We start from the raw sequence: 20760 nt of genomic DNA on the forward strand, positions 1-20760 counted from the left end.
CTGCTCCTCGGTGCCCACCTGCTCTGTGTGCCCTTCGGCACAGCTGGCGAGTGTGGGCAGCGGCCAGGGGCCCCGTGCTGCAGAGAGCTGCCTTCCATCCTCCTCCCCTGGCCACTGCCACCAGCCACACTGCCCGTCACCAGCCACACTCACCATCACCAGCCACACTGACCGTCACCAGCCACACTGGCCATCACCAGCCACACTGACCATCACCAGCCACACTGCTTGTCACCAGCCACACTGCCCGTCACCAGCCACACTGCCCGTCACCAGCCACACTGACCATCACCAGCCACACTCACCATCACCAGCCACACTGCCCGTCACCAGCCACACTGACCGTCACCAGCCACACTCACCATCACCAGCCACACTGACCGTCACCAGCCACACTGGCCATCACCAGCCACACTGGCCATCACCAGCCACACTGCTTGTCACCAGCCACACTGCCCGTCACCAGCCACACTGACCATCACCAGCCACACTGGCCATCACCAGCCACACTGACCATCACCAGCCACACTGCTTGTCACCAGCCACACTGCCCGTCACCAGCCACACTCACCATCACCAGCCACACTGCCCGTCACCAGCCACACTGCCCGTCACCAGCCACACTGACCGTCACCAGCCACACTGGCCATCACCAGCCACACTGCCCGTCACCAGCCACACTCACCATCACCAGCCACACTCACCATCACCAGCCACACTGCCCGTCACCAGCCACACTGACCGTCACCAGCCACACTCACCATCACCAGCCACACTGGCCATCACTAGCCACACTGACCGTCACCAGCCACACTCACCATCACCAGCCACACTCACCATCACCAGCCACACTGCCCGTCACCAGCCACACTCACCATCACCAGCCACACTCACCATCACCAGCCACACTGCCCGTCACCAGCCACACTGCCCGTCACCAGCCACACTGACCGTCACCAGCCACACTCACCATCACCAGCCACACTCACCATCACCAGCCACACTGCCCATCACCAGCCACACTGCCCGTCACCAGCCACACTGCTTGTCACCAGCCACACTGCCCATCACCAGCCACACTCACCATCACCAGCCACACTGCCCGTCACCAGCCACACTGCCCGTCACCAGCCACACTCACCATCACCAGCCACACTGCCCATCACCAGCCACACTGGCCATCACCAGCCACACCAACTGTCACCAGCCCCACTGCTTGTCACCAGCCACACTGGCCATCACCAGCCACACCACCCGTGTCCATGCCCATGCACTCCTTTGGGATGCTGCCATCTGCAGTGGGGCAGTGGATGCAGGCAACAACAGCACCTGAGACTCAGTTTCAACTCCTGAGAGTATGGGGGAAAAAGAAGTACTTCTGCACCTCAGTAAGGAACACTTCTGGATGCCAGAGGGAGTTGTGTGTGCACTGGCAGTCTGTCACTCTCGCAAGGTGGCTTTGTCTCCTGGAGGAGAGTAGAGTGTCCCACTGCCCCAGGAGTGGGGAGCCTGGCCCCTACTCCCTGCCCCACAGCCTCTACTCTGAAGACAACCAGCTGACCATCCATCACCACCATTGCTCTGTTGAATCTGGCAGGTGTCAAGCATTCAACCTAATCTCTTGGCAGAAAAGATAAATATTAATTTTTGCTGGTGCATGACACCAGGCTCCACTCCCTTTCCCCAGAGAATGACTCCAACCTCTTCTGTTGGCAGCAGCAGTCCTCTGGCACAAGCAGGCTGCAGAGGTGAACTGAGAAAAGAAGGATAAGAGAGCAGGAAGAGGAATCACACCGAATATTTTCTCTGTGTTTTGCTTGGCCAGAGCTCAGTTTCTCACTGCTCCACCCAGCCCTTGCACTACTGCTCCACACAGGGCGGAAGAGAGTGAGGGTCTGGGGCAACCAGAACCCCTCCCAGCCCTGATCTGCAAGCTGGGGGACTTGCAACATATTAAGGAACAGTCTTTCAAACATCTCTGAGTCCTCACGAATTAGTTTGCTGAAGTTAGCTTCCAGGTTTTTTTCATCAATGCTGTATCCACACATGGGAATCCCAGCCCCAGTTAGGAGGGGCTGAGCTTCCCTCCTAGGATATGGATCCCACAACACAAGCAGGGGAAAGCTGCAGCTGTCCTGCCTGCTCACCTCTGGGGCACAGCCAGCTCCAGCAGTGGCACTAGGGAGAGGAGCTTCTCGGGTTGGAGCTGTGGGGACACGCATCCTCCCTCCCTGGCAGCTCCTTCCAGATGAACTCCCTCGGTGGGAGTGAGGCAGTTTCTCCAGTCTGGCAAAGGCAAGACTGACCTCCACCTGCACACTTCACCTCCTAGACATCTTCACCTCCTAGTGCTTCTGCTTTCATCCCTCAGCCTTCAAAAGAACCTGAAACATTGAGTTACCCCCTGCCCAACAGCCAGTGGGTGCCAGCTAAGACCTGCAGGGAGTCCCTCCAGCTTCCCAGCACAGACCTGCAACAACTGATGGGTCCATGAGCAACATCCATTCAGCACAGGTGGCCTGAGGGCAGGAGCATGAAAAGTCTTGCAGATGGAGAGAAACCTGACAAAACTGCTTCATCTTTAACTGATCTGGCACAGCATGAAGACAGTACATGACAATAATTGATTTCTCTAAGTACCATCAACCTGGCCCAGCCTGTGGCTGGTTCTTCTTTAAGGAGACTTTAGTGGCACCTACGGTCTTTTCTTAGCTCAGTGACCTAGAAACTGCATTAAGATGTCAAGAGAACATGCACGATACAGTGGAGATGCCATTTCCCAAGAATCTGAAGAAAAGATTATTATTATTATTATTGAGAGATATGGCTTGGAGCCAGGGCACTCATTCAGTTGTCAGAAGTATAAATAAAAATGCAAAATAAAGCTAAGCTCAGCTTAAAAATACATTGATTGTACGTCATTGCTCAGCTAAAATCCACATACTCTATTCTGATCACAGTGACATCCACGGGTACAGTCCTTTGAAGTGTAAGCCCAGTGATGAAGTGATAAGGAAAAAATGTTATCTTCTAAGATACACCCAAAATAGGGGACAAATCTTATTGAGCAATAAATAATTTTAATTAAAACTACTTTACAGCTGGGGATACAGTACTAGCAATGAGGTAATGCAAGGGGAACAGGTGGCTGCCTCATAAAAAGCCCCGTTCCACCACAAGCACTGACATTTCAAGGAGGCTGTCAGCAGGTATTACCCTGTGACTGTGCTCGGAGCAGGAGCCCAGCTCTGGGCTTTTCCATGGCGACTTTCCAAAGCCTCACGTGCCCATGCTTTGTTGGTGGAGCCACGCAACCAGATGTGAATTGCTGGAGGCAAGTGCTTTGCCAAAGCCAAAGACCTCTGCAGACTCTCTTGCCTCCTGCACAGGTTCTTTGAGCTGGGATTTGCTGTGTGACTCCCTGGCACGGTGTTTGCTCAGCAACCAGTGCAGAACAGGCACGTGTGGAGATAATTTGACAGAAAATTGAGAACACATAATTCTCTATTCAGAGTGGCATTGGTTTCCTTAATTTTTCCTCCTCCTGAGCAACGTTTAAATTAATTACAGTAAAATTAATGGCTTTCACAAGCCATTTGCTGAGAGGATGGGCTGGGGGATTAGTGACTAACTAGGTTCCTTGCCACCCCCCAGCCAATTTAGAAAACATTCTGTGTGAAGGCTTCTAACAAAAAAAAAAAAAAGCTCCTGCCATGTACTTTATTAACATGCTTTCCAAGCAGAGAATCACAGAAACACAGGAGGCTTGTGGATAACAACATAACAACAAGTCACCAACTCTCTCCCTTTGCACTTCAGGAGAGTGAAGTTACCCTTCACAGCACCTAACATAACTTTAGGACAATTATAAACTTTCTGAAGGACAAACACAGGGAGGAGAAACTACCTGTAGATGGAGAAAGCACTCAGCTCAAATGCATGAGACACCCCTGCACAAGCACTCGAAGGCCCAGAGACACCTGAGTGCTGACAGTTCTGGGGATGGGCAGGGCTTTAGAGCCCGTAGGACACACAGCAGCACTGGTAAAAATGGGCTAGATTTCTCCAGAACAGAGGAAAAAACCTTCTTATCCTTCCTCTGTGCCTATGGAGAACAAATCAAACTTCCAATGTGCATGTTCAACCCAAGTTACCCATCTTTGCACACCTACAGATGCTCAGAGGTAACAAGAGCACATCTTCTAGAGCCACGGAACACTTCTCCCTCAGCCCCACCATGGCCTGTTCTTTCTCCCACTGAAGCTCCTCCCCACATTACATGCAGATTTTCCAAACAGCACCCACTGATCTGTAGACCTCTTTTTACAGTGTCAGGTTTGGTGCAAAAGAGGGGTGCAATTCCTCCTGACCCCAAACCTTGCTGAACCTGCAACAGTAAAAGAGTTTTTGCTATTCTGAACTGGGACCTCACTTGACAGGTCTCACAGAAGAACAGAGAGGGGCAAAGAGCAGAGGCATTTTCCATCATTACCCTAATGCCTAGTGTTTCGAAGATATTCAAAGCCTCCAAAAATACCCTGAGCTGTATCAGGGCACAAAAGGACCATGGAAGTGATGATCTGACTCACATGCAGCTAAAAACTTCTATACCTTCCTCACTCCAAAAAACATTTCTTTATCCAAGTCAATTATTCCTGAAAAGGTGTCTGGAAGGACCAAAGTGTGGGATGCAGAGAGGAAGGCCTCAGGGAACTGCAGCTGAAGAGGCACTAGTGCTGGGTCCAGCTCTGTACATCACATCCAGGAGTTACAGGGTCAAGCAATGATCCTTCCCTCCCATCCCAGCTTCCTGAGAGTTGGAGATAAGTTGAGCTTTAGGAAGCCACAGGCATCTGGACAATCTTTCCAACAGTGGCAGCACCAAGCTCCTACCAGAGCAGCACAGGGTGTTTGGGCTGGGCTGTTGCTCTTGGGCACAGAGCCTGGCTCTGGACACCTTCCAGGCATGAGACTGACCCCATGGCTGGTGGCAGGGCTCTTCTGTGCCTAGCAGGAGATGGCCAGCTCCTCTGGCACCCAGAGCCTGCAGGCCAAGCTGCAGATGCTGCTTTTGAAGTGCTGGCTTCAAACAAAGCAAAGAAAAGAAAAAAAGCAAAGAATCATCCAGCCCCAAATCCTTTCTCCTTTTGAAGCCTGGTTTAAAAGCAAATGAGAACCTGCAGCCTAGTTGCAATGTGACTGGACTCCTTGGCCTTCAGGGGCCTTTAAGTACATCTGAAAGGCATTTAACACCAATAAAATAAATTGAGCTCTTGCTGGTATTTTTCCTACCCCCCTTCTCCCCTTGCACATTCCCCCCAGGCTGCTGTGAGCCATCTGTGCCTTGCTTCCCAGGGGAAGCAGGGTTAGGTAGAGTGGAGAGATTCAGGGATGGAGAGAGAGGCCTGCCTGGGTGAAAACTACAGGCTGCTGAAGTGCTGTCACACCCCCACCCCCCGGACTGACAGAGGGACAAGGGCAGATCAGCTGATGGAGGGATGAGGCTCAGCTGGTCCTTAACACTGCTGGTAGAAGTGTTGTTCTGTGGGCTCTATTCCCTCTAAAAGTCCTGCCCAAGGCAGTATGAGGGTGGCCTGCAGGGAGCTCTCTGTGGCGTGGTGTTGGTGTTTCCCACACTGACCACGTCCCTGCCCTGTGGCTGCTCTCCCATTCCCTTCCTGGGTCTCATCTCTGAGGAGCAGTGCAGACCCAAGGTGGGCACTGGGACCTGTGGTTTTGGTCCAGTATGGGGTTGGTTGGGGTGAAACAAAGTGCCTCCAGATGCATCAGATATCTGTGACAATGTGCCTGCACTGACTCAGGTCTATCTTCCCAGGTAGAAGGCCTTGCTGTCTGAATGGCCATTCTAAGCTCCAGAAGCACCAGTTAAACCCAGTGACATCAGGCCTCTTAGGTTTCCAAACCAAGGGATGCTCTGGAGCCAGCAGACAGCAGGCAGGTCTCAGAGGCAGGCATGGGTGCTGGGCAGCTGGAGGCAGAAGCACCCACAGCTGGAGACCTCCTCAGGGCTGGGGCTGAACCAGCCACACGGGCGGCTGCAGCGGAGCCATTCGTGGCACCCTCTCTTACCTCCTCGTGGGAATTTTAAAGGCAGGTGAGGGAAGTTCTGCCTGCTGTGAAAAGCTCTTTCTGGGGCAGTGTCTAAAGGAAAGCAGGTCAGCTCTTCAAGCCACAGATCAGGCTGTGTGTGCTGGGAAATGCAGACAGGTATTCAAAGCCACTCAAATTACCCCAAATCCTTTGGCTGGAATTGTACATTTGGGATAAAGTTGTCAGTGTGAAGAACAGCACCTACAAAAACGGGTCAAGCAGAGGAGCTGATCCTGCTGGGCTGGTGATGAGGAGTGCTCCTGAGCTTCCCACGGGATGCCCAACAGCCCAGGAATGGGCTTGGAAAGCCAGCCTTGCTCTCTTTTAGAACAAACCAGCACTCAGAGGACAGGTTTGTGTTTCTCAGGGGAGCTGGCCAGCTCTGTGATCAGGGCTATCTGCAATGTGGCCATTTCATGCTGGGAAACATTTCACTTTTACAGTCGCCCCATGGAGGGACCCTCAAATATTATGATCAAAACCCAGAAGGGCTGTGATGTTCTTTGCACCTCCACATGTGTAACTGGAAATCCAGGCTACAGCAGCTCCATGCACTGGGCAGTCCGGTGACAGGAGTGGGAGCTGCAGGTGTGCCCAGCCCTCGGCTGGTGCAGGGGAGCTGCTGTGGGGAGCACATCCTGCTCCCTCCACCACATGGTCAGCAGCTGCCTTGTGCATGTTTATGCCAGCTCTGATGTAATTAGCACCTTGACGTGTGTTAAAAGAACCAAGCTTTCCAATTTTTCAGAGTGAAACTCTAAAAGAAACAGCTGCAGGTCTGACAGAAATATGATTCTTTCAAAGTCTAATGAATTGTATAATCACTTCAGTCATTATTTTGCATCTTCCTTCCATAAATGCACAGCCACGAGTCCTTGGAGCACGGTGAGTTTTAAGCCTCGCCAAGCCCATCATTCAAGATCCATCAAGCACGTTCCCAAACCTGTCAGGGATGAGAGGCGAGCAGGGTGCAGTGTGCTGGGGGTGGCTGTGCTGGGGTCTGGTGGCACAGGTAGGACACAGACAGCCCCAACACAGTTCAGAGACCCTCCTGCTTTCACCTTACTGCATTCAGCGCTGCGCTGCAGGAAGGACACGGAGAATGGAGGCTGATGCCAAATCTGTGCCCTTCATGCTCCAGCACAGCAGCTGCTGTTAGGCCTGAGGCCAGACAGACTGGCTGGGTCCAGCCCTGCCAGGCCAGCAGCCAAATGGCCATTCTGCAGACTCAGGGGGGAAAAAAAATATGAAGGCTGGGGTAATCGAGGCAAACTGAGGCAGCAAAACAGAACACAGCACTGTCCCAGTCTCCCTCCAGCCAGTGGTGAGGGCACTTGGAGAGGGCAGTGACAATGGCTCCAGAGGCAGCATCCACAGCTAACTGGGAGGATCTATGTCATTGATTCCTGTCTAGTACCTAACTGCACTCAGATATTAAAATGAGAGAGATTCATGTAGATAGACAGATTGCTGTCATGTCCTCTCCCTCCAGAGGAAAACACTGCAAGCCAACACCTGCCTATTCCACACACTCCCTGCTCTGTTCATTTAACACAGGTATTTCCAGCTGGTACAATTTTCAATCCTTTGAAAGCTAGATTCAATTGACTTTTAACCACCAGGTAAATATGGGAGACATATATCTACTTTCCTGTATTATTTCTTTTCTATTCAGAACACCTATGGGTTTTTATCCCTGAAGGGTTGTGACTGAAACATAATAAGGGATAGAAATACTGGAAAGTAATATGTGAAATACATAAGGATGTGTTCAAGACTGCATGTTTCTCATCCAGCTTGATTTGAATCTATCCAAACAAATTCCAATGTTATTGCAAAATTCCCTCCCCAGCTTTACATGCAGCAGTGCTGGAAAGGAGCAGGGGTGTGTGTGAGGCTGCAGGAGCTGCTGTACCAAGGTGTTTAAAGCAGGAAGGCAGCTGATGGCAGGGTGATGATCCAGGGAGCACAGCCAGCTCAGGGAAAGGGATATTAAGCTCCTGGGTTTGCAGGGAGAATTGGGCTGACTGGAACCTAGATCTAAAATAGTTTCAGCCATGCAGTCTCACATACAAACTGCCAGGGACAGCTGGGCAAGAAAACATGAGGCACTTCAGCAGAGGCGACACTTCTCTTGGGAAGGAAGGGCAGGTCCCAGCCCCCTCCAAGGTTGCCCAGGCGTGGGCAGGTCTTGGCAGTCGTGCCAGAGGCTACAAGGGCAAAAGGCAGCCAGCACAGGAGCTGCTGCAAGACCAGTCCCTGAAGGTCAAGAGCCTATTTCAGCCTGGAGTCTCAGACGGTGTTCACAGGAAGGGGTGTCTGAAGCACTGCAGGTCCCCACCCTGGGCCTTCAGTCCTCCTTGTCCTCCTCCCGAGTACAGCCAGTCCTGCAAAGGATCCTTGTGGCATTTTGCACCCTGTGAATTGCTGCTGAAATCTGCAGCACCACAAACCTCGAGCACAGGCACTGACCAGCTCATTTTTCGAAAGCCTCACCAGTGGTTTGCAACGACAGAAAGGAAAACCAAGCAAAAGCAGCTGCTGCTCGTACGTGGCTGTGGTGAGTGGCATCCCTGCACCCTCCCACCCCCACCCCTGCTGGTGACACCAGCACCTTTGGGACCTGCTGCTTCCTGCTGCCACCTGGAAACCCTGCAGGACACAAACCCACACATCTCTGCCATGAGAAAACTGCACAGCTCCAAAGCCCGAGCTGGGACAACATCCAGTAACAAGGAAATAAACGTGGGGATATGAGGGTATTGACATTGCCATGGAACAACGCTCTCGTAACATCTGTTTACAAACACTAACACTATCTTTTCAGGATCAAGAGGAGGCCAATTTAGATAAATGCTTAGTACTATAACAGAAGTAAAATCCTTTAAACGAAATAACATGTTATTTATGGTTGTGTTTACTTGCTGCTGATGCTCTCAAAAAAGATCAGCCACTGAAAGGATGGAGATGTCCCACCAAGCACATGGGACCAGAGTTCACTGCTCTTGAGATGCTTTAGCACAGTGGTATCGTAAGTGGGAGAAAAAGATTATATCTTCATTTTGTTCAGTGTCATAGGTTAGCAAGCATAGTCCCGGAAGGGACGTCCTTGCTAAGGGGTGCTTACAGTTTCCTCTGGGAACTGATAGAACCTATCAGCTGGCCAGGTTGAATATGGACAATTCTCTAAGCCACTTAAAGTTGTGATCACCTCTGTGATCCACATTTAAGAATAGGCAAACTCCCCCTCCAAGCTCTCTCTCGTTTCCGGCGCTGGGACAGGTGGCTGCGGGCCCCGTGTGGGGGCCAGCGGGCCCGGCCAGGCCCTGCTCGGGCCAGGCCGGGCCAGGCCACGGCCATCCTGAAGCCGATGGACCTGTTCCAGCCGTGGAACCCCCCCCACTGCCTTGCCGTGGGCAGCCGGAGCGGCTCGGCTCTCCCCCCTCTCCACTGTGATAAGAAAAATTCAACATTCCAGCTGCAAAGCTGCAAGGCCGAGGTGAGAGTAACCCTTTTATTGCTGTGAAGAGCTGAAAACCTGAGAGAAGAGAGAGAGGAGATGCTTAAAGCTGAAATTCTGTTGTGAAGCTATGATATATCAGAGTATCCTGTTGTAACTTCATGAAGATATGGGGGGTGGAGTGTTCAACTCGTAAGCAAAAGCACCTGCACTGAGATAGGCAGATGCTGACGCAGCTGTAATTTCATGAGAAGTTTGGACAGGGAGAGATGAACCAGATGAGGACTTTTGCTCCAAACGGGAAAGGAGAAAACCTCAGTTCCTAGAGATGCTCCCAGAGATAGTCCTAAAGATGAAGATGATGAAGACCCTTTGCTCCGAGGGAAGGAGAAGGGCCTCTGTTTTTGTTTCTGAACGGCTCAACCTTAAAATTGTACCCCAAAAAACTTCAAGAGTGGACCCTCGAAAGCAGTTGTGGGAAAAGCTGCAAGTCGGGGGAAAGGACTCACATGCAGGCAGAGAGACTCCTCTTCCTAAATGGACTGAACAATATTTGGAAGTGGGCGGCTGTCTCGTTGTGATAATGTTTTCATAGCATGAGCAAGAAGAGACTTCTCTTCCTAAATGGACTGAACAAGGTTATTATGGAAGTGGTAAACAGACTGAACATCTTAAGGGTTGTCTTTTCACATTGTCAGTGGGAGAAGGGAGGAAGGTGGGGGGAGGAGGAGAGTTCTGAAGGTGGTATAATTTTTTTTTTCTTCTTTTAGGTCTGTTAATAAACTTCTTTATATTCTTTCAAGTTTGGTGCCTGTTTTGCATTTCTCCTAATTCTTATCTCACAGCAGATAAACAGTAATGAGTATTTTGGACCAAACCACTACACTAAATTGGTGTTTCTGCCCGGTTATAAACCGAACCCGCGACAAAATGGTGGAGAATGCGGGCAATTGATGAGAACTGTGAGATAATGACTAATTAGGAGGAATACTGGGCAAAGCAAGTATTAAGTCATAAGTTAAGTAGCATGATAGTGAGAAACTTATATTGCAATTGTATTGAACTATCTAGGGGTGGAATATGGTAGAAGTTGAATGTAATTTTGATAATAATTCTTAAATGTGTCTTCACAGAGGTGAGGGGTGGAGAATGTCATAGGTTAGCAAGCATAGTCCCGGAAGGGACGTCCTTGCTAAGGGGTGCTTACAGTTTCCTCTGGGAACTGATAGAACCTATCAGCTGGCCAGGTTGAATATGGACAATTCTCTAAGCCACTTAAAGTTGTGATCACCTCTGTGATCCACATTTAAGAATAGGCAAACTCCCCCTCCAAGCTCTCTCTCGTTTCCGGCGCTGGCACAGGTGGCTGCGGGCCCCGTGTGGGGGCCAGCGGGCCCGGCCAGGCCCTGCTCGGGCCAGGCCGGGCCAGGCCACGGCCATCCTGAAGCCGATGGACCTGTTCCAGCCGTGGAACCCCCCCCACTGCCTTGCCGTGGGCAGCCGGAGCGGCTCGGCTCTCCCCCCTCTCCACTGTGATAAGAAAAATTCAACATTCCAGCTGCAAAGCTGCAAGGCCGAGGTGAGAGTAACCCTTTTATTGCTGTGAAGAGCTGAAAACCTGAGAGAAGAGAGAGAGGAGATGCTTAAAGCTGAAATTCTGTTGTGAAGCTATGATATATCAGAGTATCCTGTTGTAACTTCATGAAGATATGGGGGGTGGAGTGTTCAACTCGTAAGCAAAAGCACCTGCACTGAGATAGGCAGATGCTGACGCAGCTGTAATTTCATGAGAAGTTTGGACAGGGAGAGATGAACCAGATGAGGACTTTTGCTCCAAACGGGAAAGGAGAAAACCTCAGTCCGTAGAGATGAACCAGATGAGGACTTTTGCTCCAAATGGGAAAGGAGAAAACCTCAGTTCCTAGAGATGCTCCCAGAGATAGTCCTAAAGATGAAGATGAGGAAGACCCTTTGCTCCGAGGGAAGGAGAAGGGCCTCTGTTTTTGTTTCTGAACGGCTCAACCTTAAAATTGTACCCCAAAAAACTTCAAGAGTGGACCCTCGAAAGCAGTTGTGGGAAAAGCTGCAAGTCGGGGGAAAGGACTCACATGCAGGCAGAGAGACTCCTCTTCCTAAATGGACTGAACAATATTTGGAAGTGGGCGGCTGTCTCGTTGTGATAATGTTTTCATAGCATGAGCAAGAAGAGACTTCTCTTCCTAAATGGACTGAACAAGGTTATTATGGAAGTGGTAAACAGACTGAACATCTTAAGGGTTGTCTTTTCACATTGTCAGTGGGAGAAGGGAGGAAGGTGGGGGGAGGAGGAGAGTTCTGAAGGTGGTATAATTTTTTTTTTCTTCTTTTAGGTCTGTTAATAAACTTCTTTATATTCTTTCAAGTTTGGTGCCTGTTTTGCATTTCTCCTAATTCTTATCTCACAGCAGATAAACAGTAATGAGTATTTTGGACCAAACCACTACACTAAATTGGTGTTTCTGCCCGGTTATAAACCGAACCCGCGACATTCAGTAAGATCAATTTTATGCTTACTTCACCAGAAAAGCAACTGGAAACTGAAAGACAGAAGTCAAACATGTCCTTTCAAGCCGTGGAAAAAAGTGGGTATGAAAAATGGCTACAACCTTGAAGGACATGAGGACCATACTGTCTTTGTTATGTTATTGACTTGTTGGAAATGTAAAGCATGTTTAGATAAACATTATTTTCCATATGTCTTCAGCACATTCACTTAACCATTAAAAGCATTTCTAAAAATCTTATTTTTAGGACTTTTTAATTGGAATTCAGTTCCCAAACAAATGCAGCTTGACCCAGCATGTGTTTAAAAATTACTCATATGGTAAATAGGAAAGCTGCCATGTACCTTATCCTAACAGAAAAGTTTAAAAAAATAAGGCTGAAATATATTGTGAAACACACTATTGGCTAAATAAAAATGTACTGATAGCTGACTTTAACTTGCATTGGTAAAATGAAATACAGGATTTAGTGAAAAAGCTTATAAAGAAAATCATTACATTTTGTTTCAAACTCAAATGAGAATCAGCCTTAAGAACATCTACTGAGAAAAGGAAATGCAAACAACTATTAAAATCGATTATTTGAGTAAGTGTTTCTTGCTTACGTAGCTGGTATTGCTTCACATAAATCTCCACTACCTTGGGAAAACTTAAAATTTAGAAACAAGAACCAATGAAGACCCAGCAAAGGAAAGATTGTCATAATAACTCATTTTCTGACTGATGAGCAAAATTCATTTCAAATTATTTCCTCTCGCTGCCTTTGGAAATGGAACATTACGTCTTTGCTCTCCGTGCTCTGCCTGACAGTCACGGGCTGCCAGGGCTCCAAGGGGAATTGGAGGACTCTGGGCACTCTTTGGCATGCACAGGACAGCTCTCCTCGCCATCCATGGCACTGGGATGCAGGAGGCCAGCACAGACCTGTGCAGCCTCACTGCCCTTGCCGGGTGTCCTGCTGCAGACAGGACCAGCTCTGCCCATCCCCACAGCGCTCTGTGCAGCAGAGCTGGCCCGAGAGGCCTGGACTGTGTGAGCAGCACGTAACAAACCCAGCCAGGGTTACAGCCACTGCTGTTTACCATGCTGCATCTCCCTCAGGGTTTTCTGCTTGTGCTTATAAAGGGTTACCTCTCAGCCCTTACCATTTCTTCTTTCTCAGCTTTGCTCCCCCGAGCCCTGCAATATTCCAGTTCACCTCCACCACGTCTTTCCCAGGAGCGCGTCCTCGCTCTCACTGCTGAGCACAGCAACTGCTCACAGCAGTGAGGGAGGGTCTCTGGGCAGCAGTGAGGGAGCATCTCTGGGCAGCAGTGAGGGAGCATCTCTGGGCAGCAGTGAGGGAGGGTCTCTGGGCAGCAGTGAGGGAGGGTCTCTGGGCAGCAGTGAGGGAGCACCTCTGGGCAGCAGTGAGGGAGGGTCTCTGGGCAGCAGTGAGGGAGGGTCTCTGGGCAGCAGTGAGGGAGCATCTCTGGGCAGCAGTGAGGGAGCATCTCTGCGCAGCAGTGAGGGAGGGTCTCTGGGCAGCAGTGAGGGAGGGTCTCTGCGCAGCAGTGAGGGAGCATCTCTGGGCAGCAGTGAGGGAGCATCTCTGGGCAGCAGTGAGGGAGGGTCTCTGGGCAGCAGTGAGGGAGGGTCTCTGGGCAGCAGTGAGGGAGGGTCTCTGGGCAGCAGTGAGGGAGCATCTCTGCGCAGCAGTGAGGGAGGGTCTCTGGGCAGCAATGAGGGAGCATCTCTGGGCAGCAGTGAGGGAGGGTCTCTGGGCAGCAGTGAGGGAGCATCTCTGCGCAGCAGTGAGGGAGGGTCTCTGGGCAGCAATGAGGGAGCATCTCTGGGCAGCAGTGAGGGAGGGTCTCTGGGCAGCAGTGAGGGAGCATCTCTGGGCAGCAGCTGGCAGGCAGTGACTCCACCAGCACAAGGCCCTCTCCTGTTCACATGATGCTCAGAGCTGGAGCAAATGCTGGTTTTGGGCAGCTGCCAATCTCACAACCAATGAACAGGATCCTAAACAGAACTGGGACATTTGTTCTCTCTCACTCTGGCACACACCATGAGGCAGCATCCCTGGGGAAGCCCCTTCCTCAAGTGCCCTGCACTAAGGATTTTGTGGCTGCTGCCATTTTGGTAGCTGCTACTTCATGCAGGTGATGAAAAACACACCTGGCATCATGCAACTTAAATGAAAACCTGCAGTTTGTGCTGAAAGCACAGCTACAGAAACACAGAACCTGCACATGAACACAGAGATAGTGCCCTGACCTCCCACCCAGGCGTGGCCCATCGTAACCCCTCGCTCTGTGCCACGGCAGGGTGCCAGCCCGCACATCCATCCTCAGCCCTGCCAGAGAGCCACACCAACCACAGCCCGGGTCCCAGCCCAGATGGCAACGCTTCCACTGCTGTCTGTGTCAGGCCAGGTTGGTGGCAGCAACCACCAATGAGAAGTTTTAGAACTTGGTGTCAGAGCCTGCAGTCTGTCAGGGTGACTTTGCCTTGAAAGCTTGGATGGCAGAATAGATGAAAAACGGTTTTGCCATTTTCTCCCTGTCTGCCCTCAAACTATTTATGCCCAGCAGGACACAGAGGTCTTGCTCCCACATGTGGCTCCTGTTCCTATCCCTACCAGCCACTGGCCAAGGGTACCTGAAGCTGTGGCTTCCTCTGAGATTGGGGCAGCTGAAGGCTGGGGAAGAAGCACCCCTTGGGCACAGTGCAGAGGCAGCAGAAATTAAAGAAATCTTATTAAATCCATGCCTGTAGCTCACTCAGGGAGGCTCTCTCCCATTTAAAGACAGCCAGGAACTCTGGTCTGTGCCAGATGTGGAGTGCCCAGTGACGCTGCCTCTGCACAAGGACCTGAAACAGCGAGAGGATACAGGGGATACACTGAACTGGAAGTGTCCGAGAAGCTGAAACCAGGAGGGGTTTAGTAGAAATCTGTAGTTTTTCTGGGATTTGCAAACAAATAAAATCTATTCCTTCCTGAAGTCCAGAGCTAGCTAATTTATTTCTAAGTGTTCATTTCAACAGGCTTTCTCAGTCTTCCTGACCAAAATGCTTGCCAGTACTCCATATGAAACTCCAACTCAAAGAGATAGTCTTAAAGACTTCTGCTACCAGCTGACAGGAAAGTTGAATTCCAGTTTCTGACCTCCTTCTAATGTCATAAGTACAGAGCAACATGAAAAATGCCTAGAACCAAAGCACCAGCTGTGGGTCGAGTCCAGCACTTCATATCCATTTGACACAAGTGTAAATCCACAACTAATAAAGTCGGTAAAGAAGACAGGGAAAATAATCAAGTTTTGGTCCTCATAACAAAATCAGCTCTCAAGAAGGCTGTGCTGAGGTTTTCTGACTCAGTTCATATAGCTGGTGCTGCAACAGCAACACACTGGGTTAACTGCAATGTCAGAGAGGGCTCCTGTGAGAGAGGAACGGTTGGGACCCTCCTAGAAAACCCTCCATCCTGAAGGAATGGACTGGGGAAAGCTGAGGGAAAAGGAGGATCTGTGACTCGTCACATTCCCCACATCCTGTTTGATAAGTGATGCCCGAGAGAAGGAAATTTCAGAAAGGGGGGACCAGAAACAAAATCCAGTGAGTCAGAAGCCTACATGAAGGTGGGGGAAAAATAATGCCTCATGCTGGTATCTCAGGTCCTTCCCTTTGGCTGATACCATGCCTGCAGTTGCCTTGCCAGCCTGTTTTACCCACCAATCTCAGCTACAGGCAGGATCATGCCCATCGAGCTTGAAATCTCTGCCATTCAGAGGATTTATGAAAAGTATTTTGCTTTTGTCCCCCTGAAATTACATCATTCTCCTCTTTTATCTGTCTTAAGTGTCAGGAGAGTGTGATGTTAATGAGACGTACAAAGGCTTTTGGGTAGCTGAACAGTTTTATAGTCCCACACTGATAAATTTAAGCATTTGTCACTGTTACCACATTAATGTTTCTTCCTGAGATCAAAGTCTGGATTTGCTGCATTAAGTGGGACCGTCCTCTGCTTCGCATCACCACACACTACCTTCCGAGGAAATGAATTGTGATTCTGGATTTTTACATTCACAGTTTAATCACACCCTGATTCTCACACCTGCTGATTCCCATCTCCACATGCAGTATGCAAGCCATTTTTTTATTATGGATTTTCTCCTTGCTACCTGTGTGAAAAACCTGACTATCTTGTTTCAGGACAATCACTTTCTTCTGCCTCTGAAAGGCTGCCTCCACAGTAAAGAATACAGACAATTTCCTCCCTTCTGGAACCCTGGATCCAGTCATGTTAATTTACATTTATATAGCACCTTTCATCCCTGAAGATCCCAATGCACTTTACAAATTCCCGCTCTCTGTACACAGAAGCTGTACAAATAGACAGGCTACACAAACAGACACAGGATCCCATCACCAGCCTCCGAAACACATCCCTCTGCCTGTATTCCCAGCACACTCGTGGCAACCCAGCTCTGCACGCCCTGCAGCACATCAAGGAGGGAAACGTGGCAGTGTGATTTAGAGGCACATTGGGGAAGCACAAGGAATGTGGGCAAGCAATGGAATGGCTTTGCAGCCTGGCTGAGTGACATCTCCTTGGCACCCTGCTACACAGGTTAAAATGAGGCAAAAGCTGATTTGCAGTGAGTTACATCTCACTGCCTCAGTGCTGCTGTCAGTGCCTGTAGAAGTCCAGGTTTGCTGCTCCCTCCCACTGGTGGGTAACCCTCAAGCAATTTATTTTTAAAAACTGTATCTGTTTTCTTTGTAATGAAAACATAAGGGGAAATACCCACCCCCCCAAGAGCAGCGGTCGACTGGCTCCAGCCAACGTGAGGATGGAGGAGAAGGGAGAAGCCCAGCATACCTGAGACACCTTTTTGACCACGTCGCTGCCCACGAGGAAGCCCTGTGCGTAGGAGCGCGCTGCGATGAAGGCTCGGGTTGCCTTCACCTTCAGGTCCCTGGGCACCTCCCCGAAGGGTTTGTGCTGCTCAGCGTGTTTCACCATGCAGTCCAGGTACTCATCTGTGATGTGGTACTGGGGGTTCAGCAGCTTGAAGAGCCTCTCCAGCAGGCGTGTCCAGAACTCATTGAGGGCCTCTTCCAAGTTGATGTTGGAGCTCCGGTAGTAGCGGCGCAGCTCGCTGTACAAGTCCTTGAAGACCTTCACATTTTGAGTGTACAATTCTCCATACATGCTTGGAAAAGCATCATAAAGGGCCTTTTCTGACTTGTTCAACAAATCCTGGAAATAACCTGAAAGATAAGAAAAAGGAGAGGTGATGTATCTGTTGGACAAGCTGGAATTCAATAGGCTGTGTCATTTGGCAGCACAACTGAATACCCAGAGAAAAGAGAAGGGCCCTGACACAGCTTTTCCTCCAACCAACATTACCCACACTCTCAGACTTGAGCCTTAGCCATGAAGATAGAAGGAGGAACCCCCCCATGCTGGAGAACCCTGGTCTGGGCCTCTCCACCTCTTCTGGCAGCCTTACCTGGAAGCAAAGCTGGGTCTCTTTTCTGAATCTGCAAGGTGTCACAGTGTTACTCATAAGTTTTCTTTACAACTGGCATTGCTTACACAAACCCTAAGCTGCCACATGTTATTTCCAAAGCTCCAGTGAGAGTAAAAATGACAGATTTAACTCTTCCCTTACCAACATCTTTAGCTATTTCCATCCTCTCAAATGCCAGCTACCTTCAGCCTGAGACTGCACAGTGGGGAACTCATAGCAGGATCGGCCTGATTCAATTAACAGATTTACATAAGCAACTTAAATCATCATTGAAGTCAGTGAGAGGAAAAATAATTTAAATAATAATTTTAATTTCAATTACATTTTTACTTTTTAGGGTCTTTTCGAAGCAAACCTGATTAAACTATTCTTTAAATCTAAATTACTATTATTTTTTTTGGTGATGCATGATAAGCTCTAGTTGGAGAGAAACTGTTATTCAATTAAAATCAAACAGCTTGTGTATTTAGGTACATAAATTAACTTTAGTGGTCTAGACATAGAAGAAAGGAAAGAAAAGCTTCTGAAAAATGCATATTGCATGTACAAAGCTTTATTAAAAAGTATTTTTTGAGGGAATGGCGCTGACTACAATTAAAGACCTCTAAAATTGTAGAACCAGTAAAACTCAGATCCATAAGTCTTGCTTATACTCACTGACTGAGAAGGGCTACACAAGGAAGCTTTCCTACATTAAGGATCTGTCATTGGTTTCTCAGATTTGAATGAAGCTAAAACTTAACAAGTGAATTGATCAAGTGAAAAGAACTCTCTGCATCTGCACCACAGGCTGCTAATACTGAAAATTCCTGCGCTATTTTAACAAAGCAACACCGAGCATTAATAGCCTGGCCTTCTCCAGCCACTACCATGTGCTGCTTAATAGATTAAAATTTGATCTAAGAGATTTTTACTTTTAAAAGATTGTGAGCAAGCTAGGTCTTAGCAGAAGTCTGGTTTAGTCACTTACACAGAATGTAAAGATCTGTTATCTGGAATGTTGAATAAAAACTGGTTTTCAAATGTACTTTGGAAAGACATTTATTCTTATTCAGCAAGACTGTGTTGGAAGTTTGTATCTCCAATCATTTTTACTGGGATCCCTCCATCTCTCAAATGACTGATCATGCATCTTCCCCACTAAAACTGGATTTCTCCCTACAGACACCAGGTGTCAGGGCATCAAAGCCACCTACGACCTTGCAGTGGGGGGGGGGGTTCTCAATAGGGAAAAAAGACAAAACCAGATCCCATCAGATTAGTAAGAAGAGATGCTGCAGCACATGCCAATGCTAACACATCTTATCAAAGCCTCTCCTCTGGAATCTGAAGACAAAGGCTGACTCAACCCCTGCCCTCTTCCTGGGTCCCAACTCCCACTCCCCTGCCCCAGCCGCCAGAGAGGAGCTCTCTCCCAAGGTAGGACAGTCATAATTAAACCCTGGCAAATGTTCCTGGCACACACCCGGCGCCCACCCCGGGAGCCCTGCGCAGACCCCTCTGCTGCAGAGCGCTCAGGTACCCCTGGCAGCTGTGCTCCGTCCCCAGCACAGCAGCTGTGTGCACACAATTCTGGAATTTCGGCCACTCCACCAACACGTGAGAGGCTGCAAGAGGATGATTGCTCTTTGTGAGTTTCTCACCCAGCATTTCTCTCCTGCCCTAGTGTCACACCTAAGCTTGGGCTGAGGAGATCCCAGCGGGGTGAGGTCCAGGCAGCCCTGAGCTCCAGCGCATCCCAGCACTGCTGTGAGCTGACTTGGGCTCACCCTGCTGCAGCAGGGAAGGGGCACCCTCCCTGCAGTGCCTCCCGAGGGGCTCACAAGCCAGGCAGGTGACTGTCAGGCAGAAGGTTTGTCCTGGCAGGACACTTGTTGGAACTGACTAATCTACGGTGGCTTCATTTTTCTGTTCCTTTCTGCCTGTACAAGGAACAGAAACAGCACTCACCTCCAACAGACATAAAGTACAAAGTTTCTCTGATGCTGATGAGGCATCATCAAAAAGCTCTTCTCTACCCTAACGTATCACTCCAAACACCGCTGGTTGCCCATTCACAAATTAATTAAACTGAGCTCAAACTCTCTTCCTTGTATAATCAGTGCTCTTTTCTGCGTGACAAGAGACACGAACTGAACAATTTGCTCAGCAATCCAGGTCCGACATGCAGCTTTGCACTCACCATCAGGCGGAAGAAAACACCAACAAACACAGCCCAATTTGTCAATTCAAGGCAAAATTACTGCCTTTGTTTTGCTACAAGAGAAACAAGATGTGTATCTCCCTGTCAAAAAATTGGAGCCTGCTCTCAAAAAAGTCCGAGCTAATTAAGGGCTGATGAACTGTTACTTCTCACCCAAGGTAGGGAACAGTGATTACGCCAATTCATTTGTGGCTGGTTCTCACAAAGTTCTAGTTTTCACACACTGAGGGAAAAAAAATCTACACTAGCCAGGGAAAATTAATCACCAATTAAGCCTACACGTGTTTGTGATGAATGGCTGACCTGGCACGAAATTTAGATGCCCATTTTGCAGTATCAGAAGGCACTACCAAGTGAGATTTGTCAAGAGGGATGCCAACTTCCCTGTTCCTCAGTACAGTGTCAGCTGAGATCTCCAAGTAACACTGCATCTCCTCCTTAACACTCCCTGCCTGCTGATGTCCAACCTTTTAATGACTTTAGACATGTGTCATAGATTATGGATATGCAGGGTTTTGGGATAAGACAGCTTGCTGAAGCACACTTCAGGCTCCTGCCATTCTACCTTGATTTCAGGTAGAAGGAATTATTTATTTGAAGGGGAGCACCCCTTATCTGTAGTCATGGTGGGTGGGGGACCCTCAGGTAACAGGGTGCTCCAAGTCTCTAATAATGCAGCTGTCCCACTGTTCCCATCAGAAGTTACCAGCAACAGGGCAAGCAGGTACCTTTGGATGTATCAGCTGCCACTTGGTCACCGCTGCTGGGTCTGCCCTGGCTCCCAGAGCACCATTAGAGTGCTTAGCTCAGGCAGGGCATGAGCACATGGAGGCAGCTTCACCCAGGTCACACACTGGACACAGCCCCAAGGCCCCTGAGCTCTGCTGACACCACGTTTTCTGTGCCAGCAAAAGACTCAAG

The 20760-nt window shown here is 49.3% G+C and overlaps 1 protein-coding gene across 2 annotated transcripts in view; it reads right to left on the minus strand.

The window, feature by feature from the left end:
- GPC1 (glypican 1) overlaps positions 1 to 20760 on the minus strand; it is a 214653-nt gene that overhangs the window by 15855 nt on the left and 178038 nt on the right. For both annotated transcript variants that reach the window (XM_032119506.1, XM_032119504.1), the window contains exon 3: positions 16982 to 17373. In XM_032119506.1, coding sequence (XP_031975397.1) covers positions 16982 to 17373 — 392 coding nt within the window. The remainder of the gene's footprint in view (positions 1 to 16981; positions 17374 to 20760) is intronic.

Source organism: Corvus moneduloides, chromosome 10 (genome assembly GCF_009650955.1).
Source record: "Corvus moneduloides isolate bCorMon1 chromosome 10, bCorMon1.pri, whole genome shotgun sequence".
NCBI lineage: Eukaryota > Metazoa > Chordata > Aves > Passeriformes > Corvidae > Corvus > Corvus moneduloides.